This window comes from Eriocheir sinensis, chromosome 15 (assembly GCF_024679095.1).
Source record: "Eriocheir sinensis breed Jianghai 21 chromosome 15, ASM2467909v1, whole genome shotgun sequence".
NCBI classification, from domain to species: Eukaryota; Metazoa; Arthropoda; class Malacostraca; order Decapoda; family Varunidae; genus Eriocheir; species Eriocheir sinensis.
Window position 1 is genome coordinate 15,448,096 of NC_066523.1, and position 20,207 is coordinate 15,468,302.

A 20,207-nucleotide genomic window follows, 5' to 3' on the forward strand; every position below is an offset into this window, starting at 1 on the left:
TGCCAGTAATAGCACATGAGAAGAGGAAGAAGAAGAAAAAAAGAGAGAGAGATGGCTTCCTTCCCCTCTTTACCTCGCCCCCTTATCTATTTGTACAAGTGAGACCCCCTCACTCGGGCTGTTCGTCTGAGTGTTCCTGCCCATGTGTTTGCTGCGCCGTGATGGGTAACTGAAGGTAAAAATGGGATTCATATATCTTGTTGTGTGCTTCTGGAAATATAGTAAGAATATATGAGTTAAAGGAAGAGAAGAACTAGGTTGCTGAAATTTAAGTTGACATTTTCTCATACTGATGACGAACTGGCTGGATGTCCTTAATAGCTTGTCACGTTTGGTAACGAAGGTTGCTCCTGTTTCGGCGTCATTTGTGGCATTCTTCGGTGGTTCAGTGTTCACCCACCTCCCACTTCCCATCACCGACCATCACCAATCCCATCACCACCAGTCACTGGTCTGCTGTCTATAGTTACGAAGGTTTAGTACAGGTCATCAAGTATCATTCCTTAGTTGGTGTTACAAAAATATTACCTCATGTACAGCATCACTTTCCCCAGACTGCCTCACAGGATACATCCAGGCAAGATGTCGTCAGGCCATTAGTTGAGTGTTTCCGCTAACCGTATCAAGTGGGCGAAGCTCGAAGGAAATCATTATCCTTTACCTGGTTAGCAGATTATGATTGTGCGGTATTTGTCACATCGAGCACTTGAAAACACCGCTGGAGCAATCCTGCATCTTGGAAAAAGAAAGACGAATCATCCAGCATTATGAGATAAGGATTCGGAACAGACCGAGTCCCGTGTGATTCGCTCACTGTCACGGACTACCTTACAAGACACGGCCTCAGTCAGCGAGGGAGCGCCGGAAGGAGCGGAGCGTCTCAACGTCCTCGCTCGTGGAGACTGGCATATAGACAGGACCGATAATGGTGGTAAGGTGTTTCCTGTAGTTCTGATAATTTGAAGTCATTACATATTTTCTTTGGAGCATATGGAGGAGAAAATTACAATATGCAGCCACTGACGTAACCAGGTAATGGGTTATTTGTACACCCTTGTCATTCAAACAAGTACTCGATAGAATAAAGAGATAATTGCCATTTTGAACACACAACTAAAACTGGCTATTTCGAACAGCAACGGCCTGTTAATATATACAGAGCGGTAGAAATAGACGAGTAAACCCAAGGAGCGGGCAAGGCAGGGCGTGTGCATAATGAGCGAGGAGACGTTACAGGAGATGGGGCTCTTTAGTAAAGTTACAGTTCGGGAGCAAGTGACACCACATAGCCTACACGAGTGAAAACTATACTTGCCTAGTGCTATGTCAATGTTATTTGCTTTAGCTCACCTTTTATACAAGATACAGTTGATTAACACCAGCAGTAATTGTAGAACTCGAATATCTGCAAAATTGACAGAAAAACGAAAAATTAAGTTATGACGAGTTAATGTAAATTGCTTCGAAATGTGAACACCACTACTTACATATCATCGTTATTTGCTATTGATATTTGCCGTACAAAGAGGTCTCCTGAGCGCGATGATTTTACCACATCATTGAGCAAATACGATATGAGCGCAAATTTGAATAATTTAAAAGAACATGACTCCATCTTGAGAGCGTCGCTCCCTTGAACATGGCCCACTGGCCGCTGTTGCTGCCGTGGCGGGGGTACTACGCAGTACAATCTTGCTCTCATGGTTCCCAATAACAAACATTGATTTATTTCAGCTCTGACTCTTCAGTCTTCGAGTGGTTTCTTTGATTTCCGCTCATTTTTCTGTTACTAATCACGACCGAAGTAAAGGAGATTCTGATAATGACAAGGTCAGATGTATAGCATGGAAGCGGCGTAATGAGTGGATGCGAGGGAAAGCTCCTTATGATACGGACAATGGTTAGCACGTTCATCACTCGTCATGCCAACATATGACTAAGTGATGCAGAATAAATTGTTTGAGGGGGAATAAACCTTTCATGTTCTTGTCGTCCATCCTGGGAGCCGCTGAGTAGTGTATCCTCTGCTCTACTGTGTCCGTAGACTGTTACGTTACACGGCCCGGCAGGGTTGGAGCAATTACACTTCATAAATTAATTAATTATTTTTTATTTTCCTTAAATTACATAATCACAATTTCATTTGTAAACAGCAATTAAGGTACAATTACAATCACTGCAAACCAAATTCAATTGTAATTACACTTACAAATTACCAGATCAAAAAAATAATCATGCTTAGTGAGTATCCTGCATTTGCCCCTAGATTGTAGTTCATATGTTTAGTCCCTTATGTCTGCTCCCTTGACTAAATCAAGGCCTTTATTTTTTTTTTTAGCACTTGTCCCCTACCATAAACTGTATCTTTTTAGTTTCCTGGTGCTACTTCCACATGTATCCTTAGTTGTATAATCACACACTGTACTGCCTGGGGGTTCGGATGGCATGTTCCTCCCTTCTCCTTTGTTGTTTACTTGCAACAATAAACTATCAATCATCATCAATCATGGAGAGAATCACGTTTTGAATTGTTTTCCGACACTCGTAGAGACGAGCAGGAAACAGATTTATTTATTTTTGTTGCAGCCAAAATGAAAAAAAATATAAACCTTTCCATAACATCCCCTTCATAATTATAACCAAATTGCAAATTACTAATCATTTTTTCTATTGCAATTATAATTACAATAACGTTTATGTTATGACATTTCAATTGCAATTACTCTAACCCTACCGCCTAGGTAACTACTCGTGACACTGTATTCTAGGAAGTGAAAATTTTTGACAATTATTATATTAACTTGGTGGAAATCTTGCTGAAAATATCCTACTGATCAGCCGAGGGCCATCTCGGTGCGAAAAAACTCGGACCTGCTTTTTGAGCTCTGTAGAAGCTCCGCTGCCAGCCTCCTTCACGGGGACAACAGATGGCTATCTCGTGTCGGACATGGATGGGCAGAGGGCTCGCTGGGCCGAGTACTTTGAGTAGTTGTACACTCGCAGTCAGAGTGGTTATTTACTATTCTGATCCATGGAAAGATCATTATTACCAGAAAGTCAAACTCACCAGTAAGGGAAAGATTAGGTTAAATAAATGCGATTCTTTATTGTATACTCTATTTTTAGAGAAAGCAAATGTCTACAATAACACCTCTATTAATCAGTGGTATGACCATGGATTGTCCTCTTTTGTCTTCCTGCCAGAAAAATTACATTATCATTTAGAGTTCAATATGTAAGAAAACTTGGACTTCATTCTCGGGATGAGATTAAATATTCCACAGTGAATGACAACTGTTTATACCAAGCAAAACATAAGGATGAACATGACATAAAAAACAAACTATATATAAGATTTAGGTATTTCAATGCATACAATATCTACGCATCTAGTACTAAAGATATTACAGGCCGGTATGAAATGATGAATACTACTAAACACAATTATACAAATTGATGCAAGCACATCATGACAAGGTCCAGCCACTCTGAGCCTCATCACCTGCAATCCTCCTTGGTAGTGGTGCCACTACATTACGACGGTTGTTTGGACGGTTTCTGGCAGACTCCCAAACTTCATGGACTTTGTTCCATTGCCTGGACACTTCTTTCTTCACATATGTCACACTCCCTGCACATAATGGCCTATTCTTGATTGGGTTCGTACTACAACCCTTTGAAAACCAATCGAGAACTTCCACTTCCAGATGCCGACAGTATATGCTGAGGGGGTGCTACAATCCTATCAAAGACCCTCCCATATCCTCATTTTCCATTTCCTTATTGTCTCATTACACCAGAGTAGTTCAGCATGCTTTCTAAAGACAAATTCTCTTACTTTCCACACTGCACTACATTCATTAAACACACACCATTTCCTAAACCTATCAAAATTTTAAAAAATGCCACAATGCTGCCTCTTTCTATCCTCTATCAACATTTTCATGTTGACTGCCCTTCTGAACTTCCTCCCACAACCCAGCTGCACACAAATTTTTACTCTAGCTCATCCCTTGTGCAAGAGTTAACCAGCATCTTCATTCTGGTCACCAGTTAACTCTGGAACAGCCTGCCTTTGTTTGTATTTCCTCCTTTGTAACAAACCACCTAAAAAGAATGGAGTTTGAGTAAAAGTAAATATTTTTAACGGCTTTATGGTTATGAGAGAAGTACTCTGAATCTGATATACATTCCATGTTCTTTTCTTAGTCTCAAAATGCAGTGTAATATCGACGTTTCTCAGCCACTTCTCGGCTTTCCCATAGCCGAAGCCCACGGGTTAACAGCAGCAGCGCTTAGTGGACTTTATTTGATTTTTCTTTATATATTGTCATTGAGCTTTTTATTTTAAAAAAATATCACAATAATTACCAGTTCCCAGCATTCTTATTTGAAAAAGTGCGGAAGCACATCTCAAATACTGCCACAGCTCCTGGCTTCAGTATTCATCATTAATGAAAGAAACCCTAACTGCAATTTTTAAAGTCTTCTTTATATCACATGTATGGGTTGAATCACAAAGGCATTATTTTTTCTTTTTTATTTAATACATAAACAGTAAAAAAAAAAAGGGTGATGAGGTATCAGGTGTGCTGCCACTGAGCACTTCCAACCCATGCACATCACTGGCTATGTCTAAGTCTCCATATTTGTCTCCAAGTGTTTTTCAATTTCACTCAACAGTGTATCACACTTCCCACTCATTATCTTCACTGCTTCCTCCAGCATCTCATAGCTCTTCAGTGCACTGTGTGATTCGATGTAAACTGAAAACAAAATCCACAGACAAAAGTTTAATAGATCAAATAGTGATATTTATACCCAGACAGTTAAAACCCACCACTAATAAAACTATGCCATACATCACTAATTTATCAAAATAGTTTCTGTGCAGATTTCAGTTAGATGATTCTTATTTCAGATCTAGCTGTGCTGCAGTAGTGTAAGTTCAGAACTCCAGTACTGAGTAGTTGCTGTTCAAGATTAATTAGAGCCAGACAAGTATGTATGCCAACAAAGAACATAATGCAAATCTGTGTAAAGGTAAGTTGCCCACTACAGTCACTGCTTATGACAATGTTTGCAGGTAAATATGAAGACATCACATAACTAATTTCCACTAATTTGATCTTTCTCACTGCTAGAACTTTCAAAGATAAATGGCAGTCTAATGTTTTCCCATTCCCACATGAGCACCTTTCCTTGAGGGTGGAAGTTATATTTTAAAATATTTTTTCCAGTGTTTGTTCTGGAGGGCATCACAAATGGTCCACCCCTTACTTAAGATAATGCTGCAAGTGCTGCCTACCACAACACTAAGAGAAGAACTGCCTCCTACCCTATCTGCTTTGATACTGGCTGAGGCACACACTTCATGGCTCTTGTTGTAGTGTACGTTCCTACCGAGGTGTGTGGAACTAAAGAAAAGGTGTTAAACACCAAACTTGACTCCGTATTAGACCAGTGCCCCCTTCAGGACACAATCATTGTCTTGGGCAACTTCAATGCTACTACTGGCACTGACAGGGTTGGCTATGAGTTAAGTGTTGGTCCCCATGGTTCTGATGCCAGGAACACCAACAGTCCTCTCCTCCTGAATGTTGCAAGATCCAGGAGCTTGAGAATTGATCTCATGGTACCAGAGATCAGAGCTTGACCACTAGACTTGATATAGCAGTGCTAGTGTCCAGTGTGGCCAACGTGGACGGACGTCATGGCACAAAATACACATGGGTGCAGCATGTTAGAGCAGTCACACTGCTTATGCTGACACAATACGTTGGTCTTTTTTTTCTTTTTTTTCCATTTCAGCCTATGGCACCGCCAGTAGGCTTTCTTGGTGGGGCCTGATGGTCAGTCCAACCTGTTATGGTGCAGGCAAGTTGTTTATAGTGGCACCATCTTGCTTGGCTCATGCTGCCCACTGCCAGAGCTCACCTCTCATCCTCTCTCTTAGAGAGAGAATCTAAAATTTGGATTGATAGATAGTCTTCAGGACACCATGTGGGTAGTCTTAGGCCACTCAGCAGTGACTGAAAAATCCCAGCTTGTGGCGGTGGGCAGGACACGAACTCACATCCTCCTGGACGCCGGGCCTGCACACTAAACACTCACCCACCGCCGCCCACAGGAGAGTCACAAGGTAGAAGTTTTGATTCACACTCGATGAAGCAGTATCCACACTCAAAGAACGTGAAATCAGTTCATAATTGTGGGGAGGCAGTGGCTGAGTGGTTAGCATGCACACACCAAATCTTGGAGGACGTGGGTTCACGTCCTGCCCGCTGCCACAAGCTGGGATTTGTCAGTCACCACCAAGTGTCCTAAGACAACCCACATGCTGTCTTGAAGGCCACTTAACCTAAACTTAAGATTCTCTCTCTAAGAGGGGATCAAAGATGAGTTCCGGGGGCAGCATAAGCAAAGCATGATGGCACAACTATGAACACTTGCCTGTGCCACAACGGGTAGGGGCAGACCATCAGACCCAACCAAGGAAAAACCTACTACCACCAGAGGCAGAAACGTAAAAAAAAATAATAATTGGTATCAAAGTATAAATGATCAACGTGGAACTTACCCTTAGGCTTAGTGTCCATATAGAACATTCAAAATCAACATTCAGCTGAATGACTATTCAAAACCAAGATTCAAAGCCAGAATGACTATGGGGTGGGAGGCCAAAGTGACCAGGGTGTGGGGCGGAGGGTTTGGAGCCAGAATAATTTGAAATCTGCCAATTGCCCAACCAAGAATAGTAATCATCCAGGAATGGGCCATGGCCCCCGGATTGTAATGATTCCAGATTCCCGGACATTGGTGGTTCCCCCCTATAAATCAAGGAAATCAAGGGTCTAGTCTAGTGTATTATGGAAACTGACCTAACTAACTATTACAGTTTACATAAACAATGCACGGTGTCAGATTGCCCAACGGTTCACCAGAGTCTGAAGTGTGCATTATCACGCAACGGCAACCTGCAGCCACACGGCGTGTCCAATTTTGTGGATACTGTATGCTAGCCTACACATAGTAAACAGTCATCAGTGTCAATAATATGCAGGCAGAAATAACAAATACCGTCAATTATAGTCAATTTTGAGTAAAAAAAAATATTAGTAATGTTGCAAATAGCTGTTTTACTAATATAAAGCCTGCTAATTTTCTCGGTGGTTGACACCTTCAAGGCTGTTTGATAATCATAATCAGCTACCTTGTAAATTGACAAAACAGCTATTTGTGACATTACTAATACTTTTTTAACTCATAATCTAATATAATTGATGGTATTTGTTATTGCTGCCTGCATATTATTGACACTGACGACTGTTTACTATGTGTAGGCTAGCATACAGTATCCACGAAATTGGACACGCCGTGTGGCTTCAGGTTGCCGTTGCGCGATAATGCTCACTTCAGACTTGGGTGACCTGACAATAGTGTATTGAATTCAAAAATACTTGCAGATAATGAAAATAACAAGGAAATTTCCTGGTTACCTATTTTTGAAGGTCCCGCTGGGCTTTAACTGGCACCGGAGGCGCAGCCCTGCCAGACTTACTCTTGCCACTGATGTACTATTTACACATAGTCTTCCAAGAAATGTTTTCTTTTGTTCTACATTATATCCTTATCATATTATAACACTGTAAGAACACAGTCACAAAATAATAATTTTGAATGGAAAACACTTAAAAAAAATGTGGCAACATCGCACGTATCGCGAGACACTTGTTGCTGCATGTTATACTACAAAATTGTTACACATATTTCTACTTTATTTATTCCTACACTATAGTTCATGTACATACGTTATCTTCTTAGTGCTTGAAATTGTTCTAGAAATGTGTAAGAGTGTGGCGCCACTATAAACAGTCGCCTGCGCCAGAACGGGCTGGGCCGACCATCAGGACCCACCGGGAAGAAGCCTTGGACCAACCATCAAGATCCACTGGGAAGAAGCCTACCGGCGCAATAGGCCAAGACGTAAAAAAAAAAATTCCTCAAAACACGGCTCTAAGCACAAAGCCACGTTACATTCACGGCAGTGAAAACGTGTGTCTCGACGCTGTTGCTGCCGTCGGCTTGTTTGTCTACATACATGACAGGCTTTCTGTACACGTTGCTTCTTTGATTCAGGTGGTGCTTGCTTAGTTTTAGGAAAATGCCGTCCAGTTAGGTGCTGAGGGTTATTCACAGATGAACGCCACCAGCTGCAGGGCGTTCTACTGAGTTTTCTTCTAGAAGCTGAGGCACCACTTCAATGATAAGGTCCTGTAGTGCACATTTCTTCCTTGATTTATCCATGTAGTGTATATGTGCATTCAACAATGTTAGGTCAAGGTGGAAAAATAGTTTCTTAAACCATTTTAGTGTCTTTCAGCGCGGCGACACCTACTCACCATTGTGAATAAACATGCTCTGAGCCCGTAAAACGGTTGCTCATATCTCCAGAACTTGAGAAAAGATGATAGATACTTCCATAAACTCAATTATAGACCACCATAGGAATTTCATTCATGCAGGAAAATAAATCATAAAACATCATATGACGTGATTAACCTGGAGGAGTAAACACAAGAAAACATCAAATGACGTGGTCAACCAGGAACGGGTTTGATGTACAAAGCAGGCAGCTTCACAGAACTACTCAGTGCCACCAGGCATAAACTCTCCCTGAACTTTTAATGGTATGAATTGGGGAAGAAACAACTTGTAAAGTACAAAAGCATAAATAAATGAGGGAACTTACAAATAATGTGATCCACTTTCCTTGTAAGTTTAACTGCATCCTTTATGTTGTCATGCTGAAAAATATTCCGTGAGCAGGAGTCGTTTCTGGCATCCTTCACTTTTGCTACTCGCTTCCCTGCAACATTCATCATAAAAATGAGCGCCACTTTACAATTAATGTGAAGATATGAGACACTAAGAAGCATACATAAAAGGCATTAAAAGGCATAACTTTTTTCTAAGACACCCCTCCCAAGTAATTGTGTGGCAGTTGAGTGGTGTAATAGGAAACCAAACCCAAGAGTGAAGGCATTTAGAGGATAGTCTGAGGAGTGTTTTGTTTTGCAAGGTGAGAACTAAATCTGAAGGTGAACAGTGGGATATTTAGGTGGTCCAATAGGTAAAGCAAGGTATGCCAAATGTGTGAAGGTGGGGAATCTGTTAGTGTGCCACACCTCGCAGCAGTTGGAACCTAACCCCAGAGGGACCAATCAGCCAATTCCATTCTCAGTCAACCCTTAAGATGACCCACTGGGAGGATACATATGCAGCTGTTCATCACTGAATACCTGTCTCACTCTCTGAAGATTTTTCTCAAAAATTCAGAGCAATAAAATACTACAATTGCATTATTTATTTCCCTACACCACTCATACTATCTGTGAAGCAGATTGGTGGGGCATGAATTGATAAGCGAAATAAACATAAATAACTGAATACTCAAATGAACAAGATACAATTTGAGATTGGGTGACAAGATCAGACTTTTCAACTGATGTAACAATCACACATGTAACCCTTAGATAGGGCATTCTTTTAATGGGAATAAAAGCTTGCTCTTATGACTCTAACAGGTCAATAACATGCACTGCTAACTTATTAAGCCCCAAGTAAAGCAAAGTCTGACGGGATATTTTTAATATATATTTTACTACTGCAGACGCATGGTCATTTCTTAAAGAATGTAGAGTATTGTCACGATCATACATGAAGCAGTCCCAGAATAAAATGATCAAATGCTTATTGGTATTTTCAGTGACTGCATACTTGTCAGACATGCTTAGAAAAGAGAACTGCTCATGATTATACATTATTTCCAGTCACAGAAAATGCCTTTATGCATTAAATTTTTATCTGTATCTACATTCTCTCTGGCCTGAGACTGGCTTATGCACAAATGTGACTCAAACATCTCTGTTCTTTACAAATTGGCTGGGTGTTCATTCAAAGCACTTGAAGTACATATTTCTTTCAATGGGATTGTGCAGCATCTCAGTGCTGAATACAATTCACCCAAATTTCACCATAAATGAATCTCATTTTAATATATTATTTGGCAAACTTTGGTAGATAGGGTGGTTGTGATTATCTCTATGTTCCAAGGCATGTCACAGAGGCAACTACAAGCAAAGGCTACAACAATGCCAGAGGTGAGGAACTAAGCCCCCCTTAAATGATAAATCATTGTTTGAAAAGTAAGCATATTAGAATGATCACATAGCTTTGATGACTCCTCATTCTTTCTTTGAGGGAAAAAGGTTACTGATGTGTGACTGATACGAGCCTGGAAGCATCCTATGCATTATAAATTGTGATAAAAGAGGTGATGGTAAAAAGTTTTGAAGCAGCGAGAATACAAAGACACTAGCTCTAAGATCATGTCATCACACGTTTTCTCTAATAATATATCCTAATAAAGGTGAACTTGCTGTATGTTTTCTTTATACTATTTAGTCCACAATAAGTCTAGAGAACAAAATTAAACTTTTGAAAAATTACCAAAGATTAATCCCCTGCCTCCTCCTCAAATATCTGGGAGTTAAGGTGCTAACCTCTGTTGCTGAACAAAACAAATGTTTAGCCACAAGACAGAGCAAAAAAAAAATCTTGCTACTCTTGACTGTTAAGGAGCAGTAAACTTGATACATGCACAACTTTTACCCTGACAATAACCCTAAAAATGTGAGTTGAGTCACTTACCCTCAGATGTTGTGATGACATCAATCACTCCAGGAGAAAAACATGTCTGCAGGAGATCTGCCTGCTTCCCCTCCACTTCTCGAGTCAACTCAATCTCTGGCAGCATGCGATACCAGCACAAACCAGGTTGGAATTTGGCATGGTCACAACCAATACCTGCAAGTTCATTTAAGTGGATAACACTCTTGGTACTAATGTTTACAATATAACTTTATAAGTTCACTCAAATGCAACTACATGTCTTGACTAATTATTAAGCCTAACAACTGCACCATTCCCTGAAGGAATAATAATATGAACAAAAATGTCTTTAAAAACAGCTAACTCCATCATCCCCAAATAAATTACCTTAAGTAGATAATTATCCATGGGAACACAAAACTTGGCTGATAAAAAGCAACAAAAAAATAATCATCAAAAACTCTATGAACTGAAGAGCAAGGATGAGAATGGGTCATGGAAAAGAAAAATGAGCTAGTGGCCACAGTGTGTACCTTACTCCAACATCTGTGTTGGCAATGTTTTGTTTCTAGGAAATGTTTTGACATTCTCCTGGCATATTTTCGACCACAGAGACAGACAATGTGACTACATGTACTTTTTTCATCAACATGTTATAAGTGATTGCTGATTGATCCATCAGTTATAAAAGGTTGACTAAAAAGTGCATTTGGTTGAATTCTCTATTCCATTGTTTGAAAATATGCCAGGAGAGCATGTCAAAACCTAGCCTAAAGGATCAGTGTTGGGGTGTGCCAAAGTAGTCATGACAAACCTGTTGCCATCTAAGGAGCATCTTTTTTGACAGACTCGCAGGAACAGACAACAGACTCACAACAGTCCCACGAACCACTGCATACTGCTGTCATACGCTTGTCAAACATTCCTCACGTCATAGTAATGTAATAGGGGTATTTCTACTTCTCGAAGCACACAGAAAATTGATCTATTTGGAAGAACAAATCTTTTTCCCTACAATATGCCTGGGATCAAACCAGGCCCCCCAAAAGATGAGGCGGACACTGCAGCATCGAGCCAAAGGGTACCTCCAAGCTTAAGGCCATTGAAGTCTACATCCATAGCTTGGGACATTACATTAAGTTATAACCCCTACAGTTTTCTTTCAACACATCTAAGCAACTCACATGGGTTGCCTACAGTGATGGAGAAAAATGGAAAATGGAAAAGTAGGAGAAATTACAGCTCTGAAACAGTAATGGAGAAAGTTTGGAGTTGACTGCATGCTTATTATTCTGCAATTAATGACCGAATTCCTATGTTTGTTTTTATTATATTTATGAATCCTTTCCATCACAATAGAAAAGCTGGAACCTGGCTAATAAACCATCCCTCATTATGACACTCCATAAGTATCAGGCACACTGCTCCCTAAGAATATTAAGCAAGTGGTTTATGTCAGATTGTTAAGGTTGCAAATTTGTGGAAGGATAATGTGGGAGTTGGGGAGTCAATGACAACAATCAAAGAGAGGAGAAAATACTGTCGCTTTTAGCAATTATTTAATTTGCTTGAAATGCTACCTGCACAAACCTACCTTTTACAGCATAGGCCTCTAAGTTTATTTCATGTCCACTGTTCATCTTGGCAAGGAGGATATCATCGTGGAGTGGCTGCATGTTGGTTTCCTGGAAGATGTCTGTCTGATTTCCTATTGGAACCCATTTCAAACTTGATGAAAGAACTGTAAAACAAATGCACAAGGCTAGCTGAATCAAGTCTGTGGTACGGTACAATAATATCACTAGAAGAAAAACAGATTTTGTCATGGTATTTATGTTAATGTTCTGAGTACATATATGCCCTAGCTGTGCTTGTCTGGCTTTGGCAAAAATTGAAATAAAATTAACTCTGCAATGTGAGATCAAAGAACATCAAGGTGAAGATGATTGAAATATGATAGAAACAGCTATTATTAACACTATCGCGCACATGGACGCGACATACACGTCACCATAATTGTCTGGTCAAAAAGCATGGCTTCTGATTGACACGACTATCATGTCACTGGGACAAAAAAATTCACCGAAAATTCTGTAATTCTCCTTGACATGTGATACTTGGTCAGTAGACAGGCTAGCACATGTCGGCTCGAGGTAAACTGATAGACCCTTCTTGCCGGGAAATTTTCCTGGGTGACGCAAACAGAAAATCTCTTCAGTTGACTCTCTCTAGCGGTCGAGGACAGGTTAGTGTGTGGTGGGGGGCTAATTAGCTCATAAATGTCTGCTTATTTTGTTATAGAACACAATTTGTTGTAATTTTACTCCTTCTATGTGAAAATGTGAGTTTTTTATTTCAAAAATCAGCTCGCATCACTTCAACTCACGATATCACGGAAAAATATAAAACAAACATTATTTTTTTTTCTTTCCATATGAAAGAGCTTACAATTTACAGTGGAATGTATGTAGTTTCATAAAAGTGAACCGAGCAAAAGATTTGACAAGCAAGTTTTGAAAAAATTTATACTGCGTGCTCAAGGTACCAAAATCAGGCCTCCCAATAGCCAGTTAGGTGTGCGTTTTGGACGAGAAAATCAGATGGGAGGGTGTGCGCGAAAGTGTTAACATGTCTCTGGCTGATTCTGTTTGAAACTCAAGGTGATAAACCATGTACCTTTTCTGTTGATGAATAAGACATCTGGGTTGGTCTCATTGGGTGCTGCCTCTGGGTTCTTAGAACAGCGTACTTTAAGTTCATATTTGACAGAATCCTGTGCTGCCCACTCTGTGTCATCTGTTAGTTTGAGTTAATGCTCAATTTATATCTACTCTTGACTCATATAGCAGGTATGAGGAGAATAAAAATATGTACAGGATTAGAGAAATCGTAATAACAGTAAAAAAATCTCGTAATGAATACCACTGAGTGCCGGGGATCAAACCCGAGCCTTATGAGTAAAAATCAGAGTGGCAAACCAACTTTGCCACCAATGAGCTAAAAGGTCACCAAAAGAGTGCCAGGGGCCACTTCTGCAATCTATACTTGAAGCCCAAGCCCCACACTGTGGGCATGAAGGTGAAGGTAACCCCGCCCACAATCATGACGGTTGGAAACGCTTTTTATCAACCCCTTTGGCTCATTCGGTGTATATATACATTAGTGGCAGTGGTGTAGTTGGTTTGCTGCCCTGACTTCTACTCAGAAGGCTCAGGTATGATCCCTGGCACTCAGTGGTGTTCATTAGAGGTATGTACAAGAAATTTATTATTCAATAAAAATATTATATTCATTTCAATCATAATAACCTTTAATCATGTCCAGCATGGCATCACTCAGGAGCAATTTGCAGCTGAACATTGCTTAATATATGCAGCTGCTGCAAAATTATGGTGAGTCTACATTTAGAAATATGGTTTAAAAGATGGACCCACAATACCTTTGTTCCTGAACTCAAAGAAGCGTGGGTCAACTTTTAGCGGAACTAAGCCAAGTCTGTGAGCTAGAACTTCATCTTGAACAATGCTGGTGTTGTTGTACATGTACACCTTTTCTATTGCCATTGTTGCTACCTGAAAATAATATGCTTTTCAACATAACAATGAACATTATATCTTATGTGTTTCATAAAAGCATCATAAACAAAAGTACAAGCCTATCTACAATTCAGAGGAGTGAACAGTAGTGTGATATGAGGGAAATCTCCAAGAAAGACACAAAGAATAAACAAAACCTCACATGGCAATAAACTTTTCTTCAAGTAGACCTAAACACAATTTAAATTCTTTTTTTTTCAACTTAAGTCCTCATCAACATCAAATGTATGTTGTAACATGCATAACAAACATCAGTCATGCACTGAGTCTGCACTCCAACCCAGCAATACGAATTTTAAATTCATCGCAATATTGTATTTTGTGCTCTATACAGAGTTCATTCCTAGTTACTATTATGAATACAAGTACATAATACTGCTACACATGAACTCACCTCTGCTAGGATTATTCTCCTGTATGCATTGACAAGAGAAATGTCATAACCAATGAAGTCAATCTCCATCTCACTGGGATCCATGCTTATGACCTCCACGCTGCCAGTTGATGAGTCACTTGTAGCTTCTGAACTCTTGCCATCCATCTCCTGCAAAGTTAACCACTTCTTGATTTGTCTGTTATTTGCTTGACAACCTGCTCAACAGGAAGGATGCTACATGTCATTTAAATAATATGCTTAAGGCTGCAATTAAAAGGAAATTCCTGCAGTACTATCACATATATCACCAAATCACAAAAACTGGTTATCAATTCAGTTAGCCTAACATGGAGTATGGTCTAGGTTTGAATAAGAACTTATTCAGGTAATGGGGGGAACCAGAGATCCAGCCTATTAAGAATAGGGTTATGAAAAGAACAAGATAAATAAAGGTCAGTCAGCCTACACAAAGCAGCTTCTGCTGATCTACCATCCAGCATACTTACAACATGAACCACATGTTCTTTTTAGGTTACCAATCTCCAAATCATGAACCAAATCATTTAGAATGTGTGCAGTCAACCATGGGTTAACAACTTCATTTCATTTGCTTCTTGGAATTTTTTTCTCATCTTGTTAGCATTGGCTATATTAGATGCTTAAGTCTGTCCTCATAGAGCAAGTTTCTTACCTCTTGAGTCTTTTTTTATTCCTCCATGGTCTAGTCACTCTAGTGGTTAGCGTGCCGAGCTACAAATCCACAGGCTGGGGTTCGAATCCCAGCCAGCTGTTCATCCTTCCTTTCAGGCTGGTCGATAAATAGGTACTATCGACTCCAATGGCCTCGAGAACACCAAACTCAAGCTGTCATTCATGGAGACAAGATATGGCTGCGTCGTTATTCCTCCCCAGTGCCCCTGGGTGCACTGACTGTCAAATGTCTCTAAATAGTTTCCAGGGGTGTGTGTGTGTGTGTGTGTGTGTATTTACCTAGTTGTAGTTTTACAGGGCCTGGGCTTTGTGTGTGTGTGTGTGTGTGTGTGTGTGTGTGTGTGTGTGTGTGTGTTTGTGTGTGTGTCTGTGTGTGTGTGTGTGTGTGTGTGGGTGGGTGTGAGAGAGAGAGAGAGATTTCTCCACACACACAAACACACATACACTCTCTCTCTCTCTCTCTCTCTCTCTCTCTCTCTCTCTCACACACCTGGAAACTATTTAGAGACACTTGACAGTCAGCGCACCCAGGGGACCTGGGGAGGAAGAGCGACGCTGCCATATCTTGTCTCCGTGAATAACAGCACGAGTTTGGTGTTCTTGAGGCCAGTGGAGTCGATCTGGGGAAACCAGGAGAAGGTAAACTGTGGTAACCCGGATGTCACGCTGACCCTGTCCCGGGGTAATGGGCTCTTCCCATCACAGGCTCAAGGGCCAGTGCTACAGATATGAGCACTGCAGTCATGCTCAGCTGTTGCATATGCCCCCATCTTTATTCTTTTGGTTAGTCCCAACAAATTAGTGGAGCAGGCAACTGTTTTATAGTGCGCCATCTTGCTTGGCTAAGCCTAGAGACCTAGGTTCAAGTCCCATCAATGCACGTTGACAATTTTCAGGGATTACCGACATGCTACCCAGATCTTCAATCAACCCTAACTTCAGCAATCTCATTCAAGTGGAGCACCAGGGGACATCATGGGCCAAGTACGAGTCATACATCAAGGCAGCCACCATAAATAAAATTCACCTGCACCACTAACCGGCTGGGGTCACCCAAGAGGCCCTTCAAGAGAGCCTACCATTACTAAAGGCAGCACCTTAAAAAGTTAGAGTATACCTAATAAAGCACTACATTCATGCCCCTCCTACCCCCTCAAAACATAAATCTTATAATTTTTCGATCATTTAGTGTTTATAGACAAATGATACAGCGATCAAAAAATAAAAAATAAAAATTTACTTGCAAAATCATTATTTTTTCACTTACAAAAAATACCCGTTTTTTGACGCTCTCCCGTACAGTATGTCTTGCTACCAGGAGGCTGTAATTCCCATAGCTGAGGCTCCTACGACCTGGGTGTGTGTGGGTCATCGCTCAAGACTTCAGCTGTAGTTTTAGATTTTTCATAATTTTTTTGGTTACGTAATGTAGGAAATTTTGCAATTTTTAGTACTTTTTTGAGTTGCCCCTTACATATTCACTTTGCCACAGTATTAACTTAAATCTCAGAGGAGATGAAAGTAGAAACGTTGTATTTTCTTGTACTTTTTTCAGATTTATTAAATTTTGATTACAACTATTTATTTTTTATTTTCCAAAATGGGGTTCAATATACCCCATGACCGTGTTGATAGTACTATTACCAACGACCGTGTTCTAGGGTTAACCGGTTCAACTTGCTTACTCTTTCTATATTTCACTCACCGATCACAATGATTGCACATGGACAAACTAGAACAAAACTAGTCTCATTAATGTTTCACCTGCTGTGTATTCCCCCTGCGCACATGCATGGTGGACAGCAGAGCGACTTATTTTGGCAAGGAGATATTTCTCACAACACCGGCCCGCATAGTGGATCACCACCGCTGACGCCATGTCCCGTCCTGCACTGTGTATTTCCACTGCCCCACACAGTATGCCGAATAAATTCAAACCAACCAAACCTAATGTAACTTACCTAACGGGAGGGCTTCGCCCCTCTCAACCCCCTTAATGAGGGGGCTTCACCCTTGACCCTTAACAGGGGAACTTCGCCCACCTCGAGCCCCCTTTTATTTAAGACAGAAAAGCAATACGGCAATGTGTTTTATGGACAAAATATACTTTGTTCCTTACTATGAGACAGGTGACATTCTGGATTAATACTGTATTTTTGCCAGCACACTGGTGCATGCTGGCTGGCTGTGCTATGGATAAGCTCTGGGTATTATTCTAGTGTTTGCCCATACTTACCCCTCGCAACCAAAATTGGCTAGGGGGCCATTGAGACTTCGGGGAATGCGGTGGTAAACATGAAATGTGTCGCAAATGCATAGTTTTTGAGTTATGAGGGGTCGAAAAATACCCTAGATGTATGGAAATTCCTTACAATTACTTAGATGTAGGGAAATTTCATACAGTCCGGGTTTTTTTTTTACAAAGTACGGAAACCACGCAAGGTAATTATTGAAAATCACTCCGCATCTCGAAAATACGATATTACGCCTCCATATTGTACTTAAGGGCATATTATACATACGGACGATGTGTTTACATGGCGATGCCATTGCAATATGAACAGCATTGCCAACGATCCGGTTAGCAATGGTACGCTATGTTAGCGATGGTACGTTTAGTTAGTGATTAGCCCACGCATGAGACCAGGTGTACCACGCGTGGTTATTATTTTTTTAGAACACGCACCTTTACCTAATACTATTTCCGATGGTACGCCAGGTTAGCGATGGTACGCTTAGTTAGCCATTAGCCCACGCATGTGAAACCAGGTCCACCACGCGTAGTTATTTTTTTTTAGAACATGCACCTTTACCTAATACTATTACCGATGGTACGCTAGGTTAGCAATGGTACGCTTAGTTGGCCATTAGCCCATGCATATGGGACCAGGTCCACCACGCGTGGTTATTTTTTATTAGAACACTCACCTTTACCTAATACTATTACCGACGGTATGCTAGGTTAGCGATGGTACGCTTAGTCAGCCATTAGCCCACGCATGTGAGACCAGGTCCACCACGCATGGTTATTTTTTTTTTAGAACATGCACCTTTAAGAGGGGGGGGTCCAGGGGGGGCACAGCCCCCCCTTGGTTAGCAGGGGGGTCGTAAAGTTCGGTTGGAGTAGTTTAAATATGCTCCCCCACCCAAATACCCCGAGTTCACGCAGGTCCCCCAAGATTGTTGGGGGAAGGGGATTAATTCGGCTTCTTTACTTTTAAGTACTTTGTTTTTTTCAACTATGATATATGGAGGCGTATTAACATATTCTAGAGGCGCGGAGTCAATATCCACAATCACCTTGTATACTGGGATTACGAGCCCGTGAAGCAGATTCAAAATCCGGTCAGTAAGAATTCACGTGTTCGAACAGCTCAGGCAGGAGGTTCGAGAGCCTGCACTTTCTGCACAAGCCACAGTACTGTTTAAGGCACGGCGTTGGACAGATCTAGGCTAGCTGGTGGTTTTACTTGTGTCAGTGATAAACAATGAAGATACACTGTGTTTGGTGCCACGGACTCTACTTGGAGGACAGAAACCTTGCTATGAGGTGACAACCTACTAAAGAGGGCATGAGTGTGGTGTAGGCGGTTTATGTGAGCACAGATGGCCTCCGGTACCACGCCAGATGGTGAGGTGAGCATCGTTTGGTGGGTTCACTAAGCTTCTCTCCCAAAACAAGCTTGGGGATCCACTGAGTGTGTGGTTTCCGTATGGGAAACACTAAATTCGTCACAAACGCTTATTTTAGTGGTGGTGGGAGGGAAAATTCCCTAAATTTAGGGAATTTCCCTAGATCTAGGGAGTTTTTATCCCCCCCCACACACACACACTAAAAAAATACGCGAATGCGACGGATTTCGTGTCCCCCACCCGTAACCCCGCATTCCCACCAGGTCCCCAGGCTTGTATGGGGGGGAGGGGGGAGCATGGGCAAACACTAGAATTTTACCAAGCTCTGCATGCCCAACAAACTGACAAGATGAAGACAATGTCACTTTTCTCATAATACCTATTTTGTCAGTACGAGGAGATACACATTCAGTTGGACTTGAGTGATCATAAGAGCAATACATACTGTGCCTTGATTATATATGAAGAGGATACCGCTGCCTTGACTCACCTCCACCAGCTGAAACTCCTCCACCTTGAGCCTCCTCGCTTCCATGGTGAAGAGTGGACCCTCGCGTCTCCTTCTTCTTTACGCCTCTGACGCTTCGTATCGCTCCCTAAGTCTCGCCCCCTGGCCTTCCTTTCAATGTATATTCTTTAATATTGGTCCCTGCCCGGCCTCCGCCCAGGTGCACACCGCGGCCAACGTGCGCTTGTTTACTTGCCGAGGCCAAGACTGTCTTTGCAACGGCTCCCCCATCCCTCCCAGCAGGCTGGAGTCCCTTGGACTCTACACCCACACACACACGCAACAGCGTTCCCACCAGTAAAAGGCCAAAGAAGGGAAGCAACAGTTAAGTTTGCTTGTTCCAGGAAGCTCGCTCTGCGCTCACACTGCCTCGCAGTGTTATGGAATGCATGAAAAAAAAATTACTGTAAAAAAAAGAAGAAATTGAGAGAATTCGTAACATAACTGATCATGGCTATTAGTTGGTGTTTGGGACTCGAAGATAAATTGTGTGTTAAATGTTCAGTGAGTTGGAAATATTCGTTGAATATTGAATTGGGATAATATTAATTAAGAAAATATCAGATAAATGGAAAATGAAACAATGGATATTTGTGATACAAAAAAAAAGGAATGATATTGATATTAGTACGAACCTAAACATAGCCAAGTGATTATGATGATGCCAAGTTTATTAAAAGGACATCGATCAGTAGGCTATTTATGAAAG

General features: G+C 41.2%; 1 protein-coding gene across 2 annotated transcripts; it reads right to left on the minus strand.

Moving 5' to 3' along the window:
- Positions 1–4,508: 4,508 nt before the first annotated feature.
- Positions 4,509–19,709, minus strand: LOC126998941 (DNA-directed RNA polymerases I and III subunit RPAC1-like). Of its 2 annotated transcripts, XM_050861224.1 has the most exons (9): positions 19,481–19,709; positions 15,848–15,977; positions 14,665–14,814; positions 14,114–14,246; positions 13,351–13,470; positions 12,269–12,415; positions 10,714–10,869; positions 8,753–8,869; positions 4,509–4,766 (listed from the first exon to the last, which is right to left on the minus strand). In XM_050861224.1, exons 2-9 carry the CDS (start codon positions 15,917–15,919, stop codon positions 4,636–4,638), a joined length of 1,026 nt encoding a protein of 341 aa, XP_050717181.1. In that variant the 5' UTR covers positions 15,920–15,977; positions 19,481–19,709; the 3' UTR covers positions 4,509–4,635. The 2 variants fall into 2 exon arrangements, with proteins under 2 accessions (XP_050717181.1, XP_050717182.1); XM_050861225.1 differs by lacking the exon at positions 15,848–15,977 and having other exon boundaries at positions 4,515–4,766; positions 19,481–19,707.
- Positions 19,710–20,207: the final 498 nt, after the last annotated feature.

Excerpts from the sequence above, each read along its gene's own strand:
- LOC126998941 (XM_050861224.1), bottom strand. The coding sequence starts at position 15,919 with ATGGCAGCGTCGCTCTTCCTCCCCAGGTCCCCTGGGTGCGCTGACTGT. Across the intron at positions 12,416-13,350 it reads CTTATTCATCAACAGAAAAG|TTCTTTCATCAAGTTTGAAA; the intron begins GTACATGGTTTA and ends TTTGTTTTACAG. Across the intron at positions 10,870-12,268 it reads AGAGGCCTATGCTGTAAAAG|GTATTGGTTGTGACCATGCC; the intron begins GTAGGTTTGTGC and ends ATGAACTTGCAG.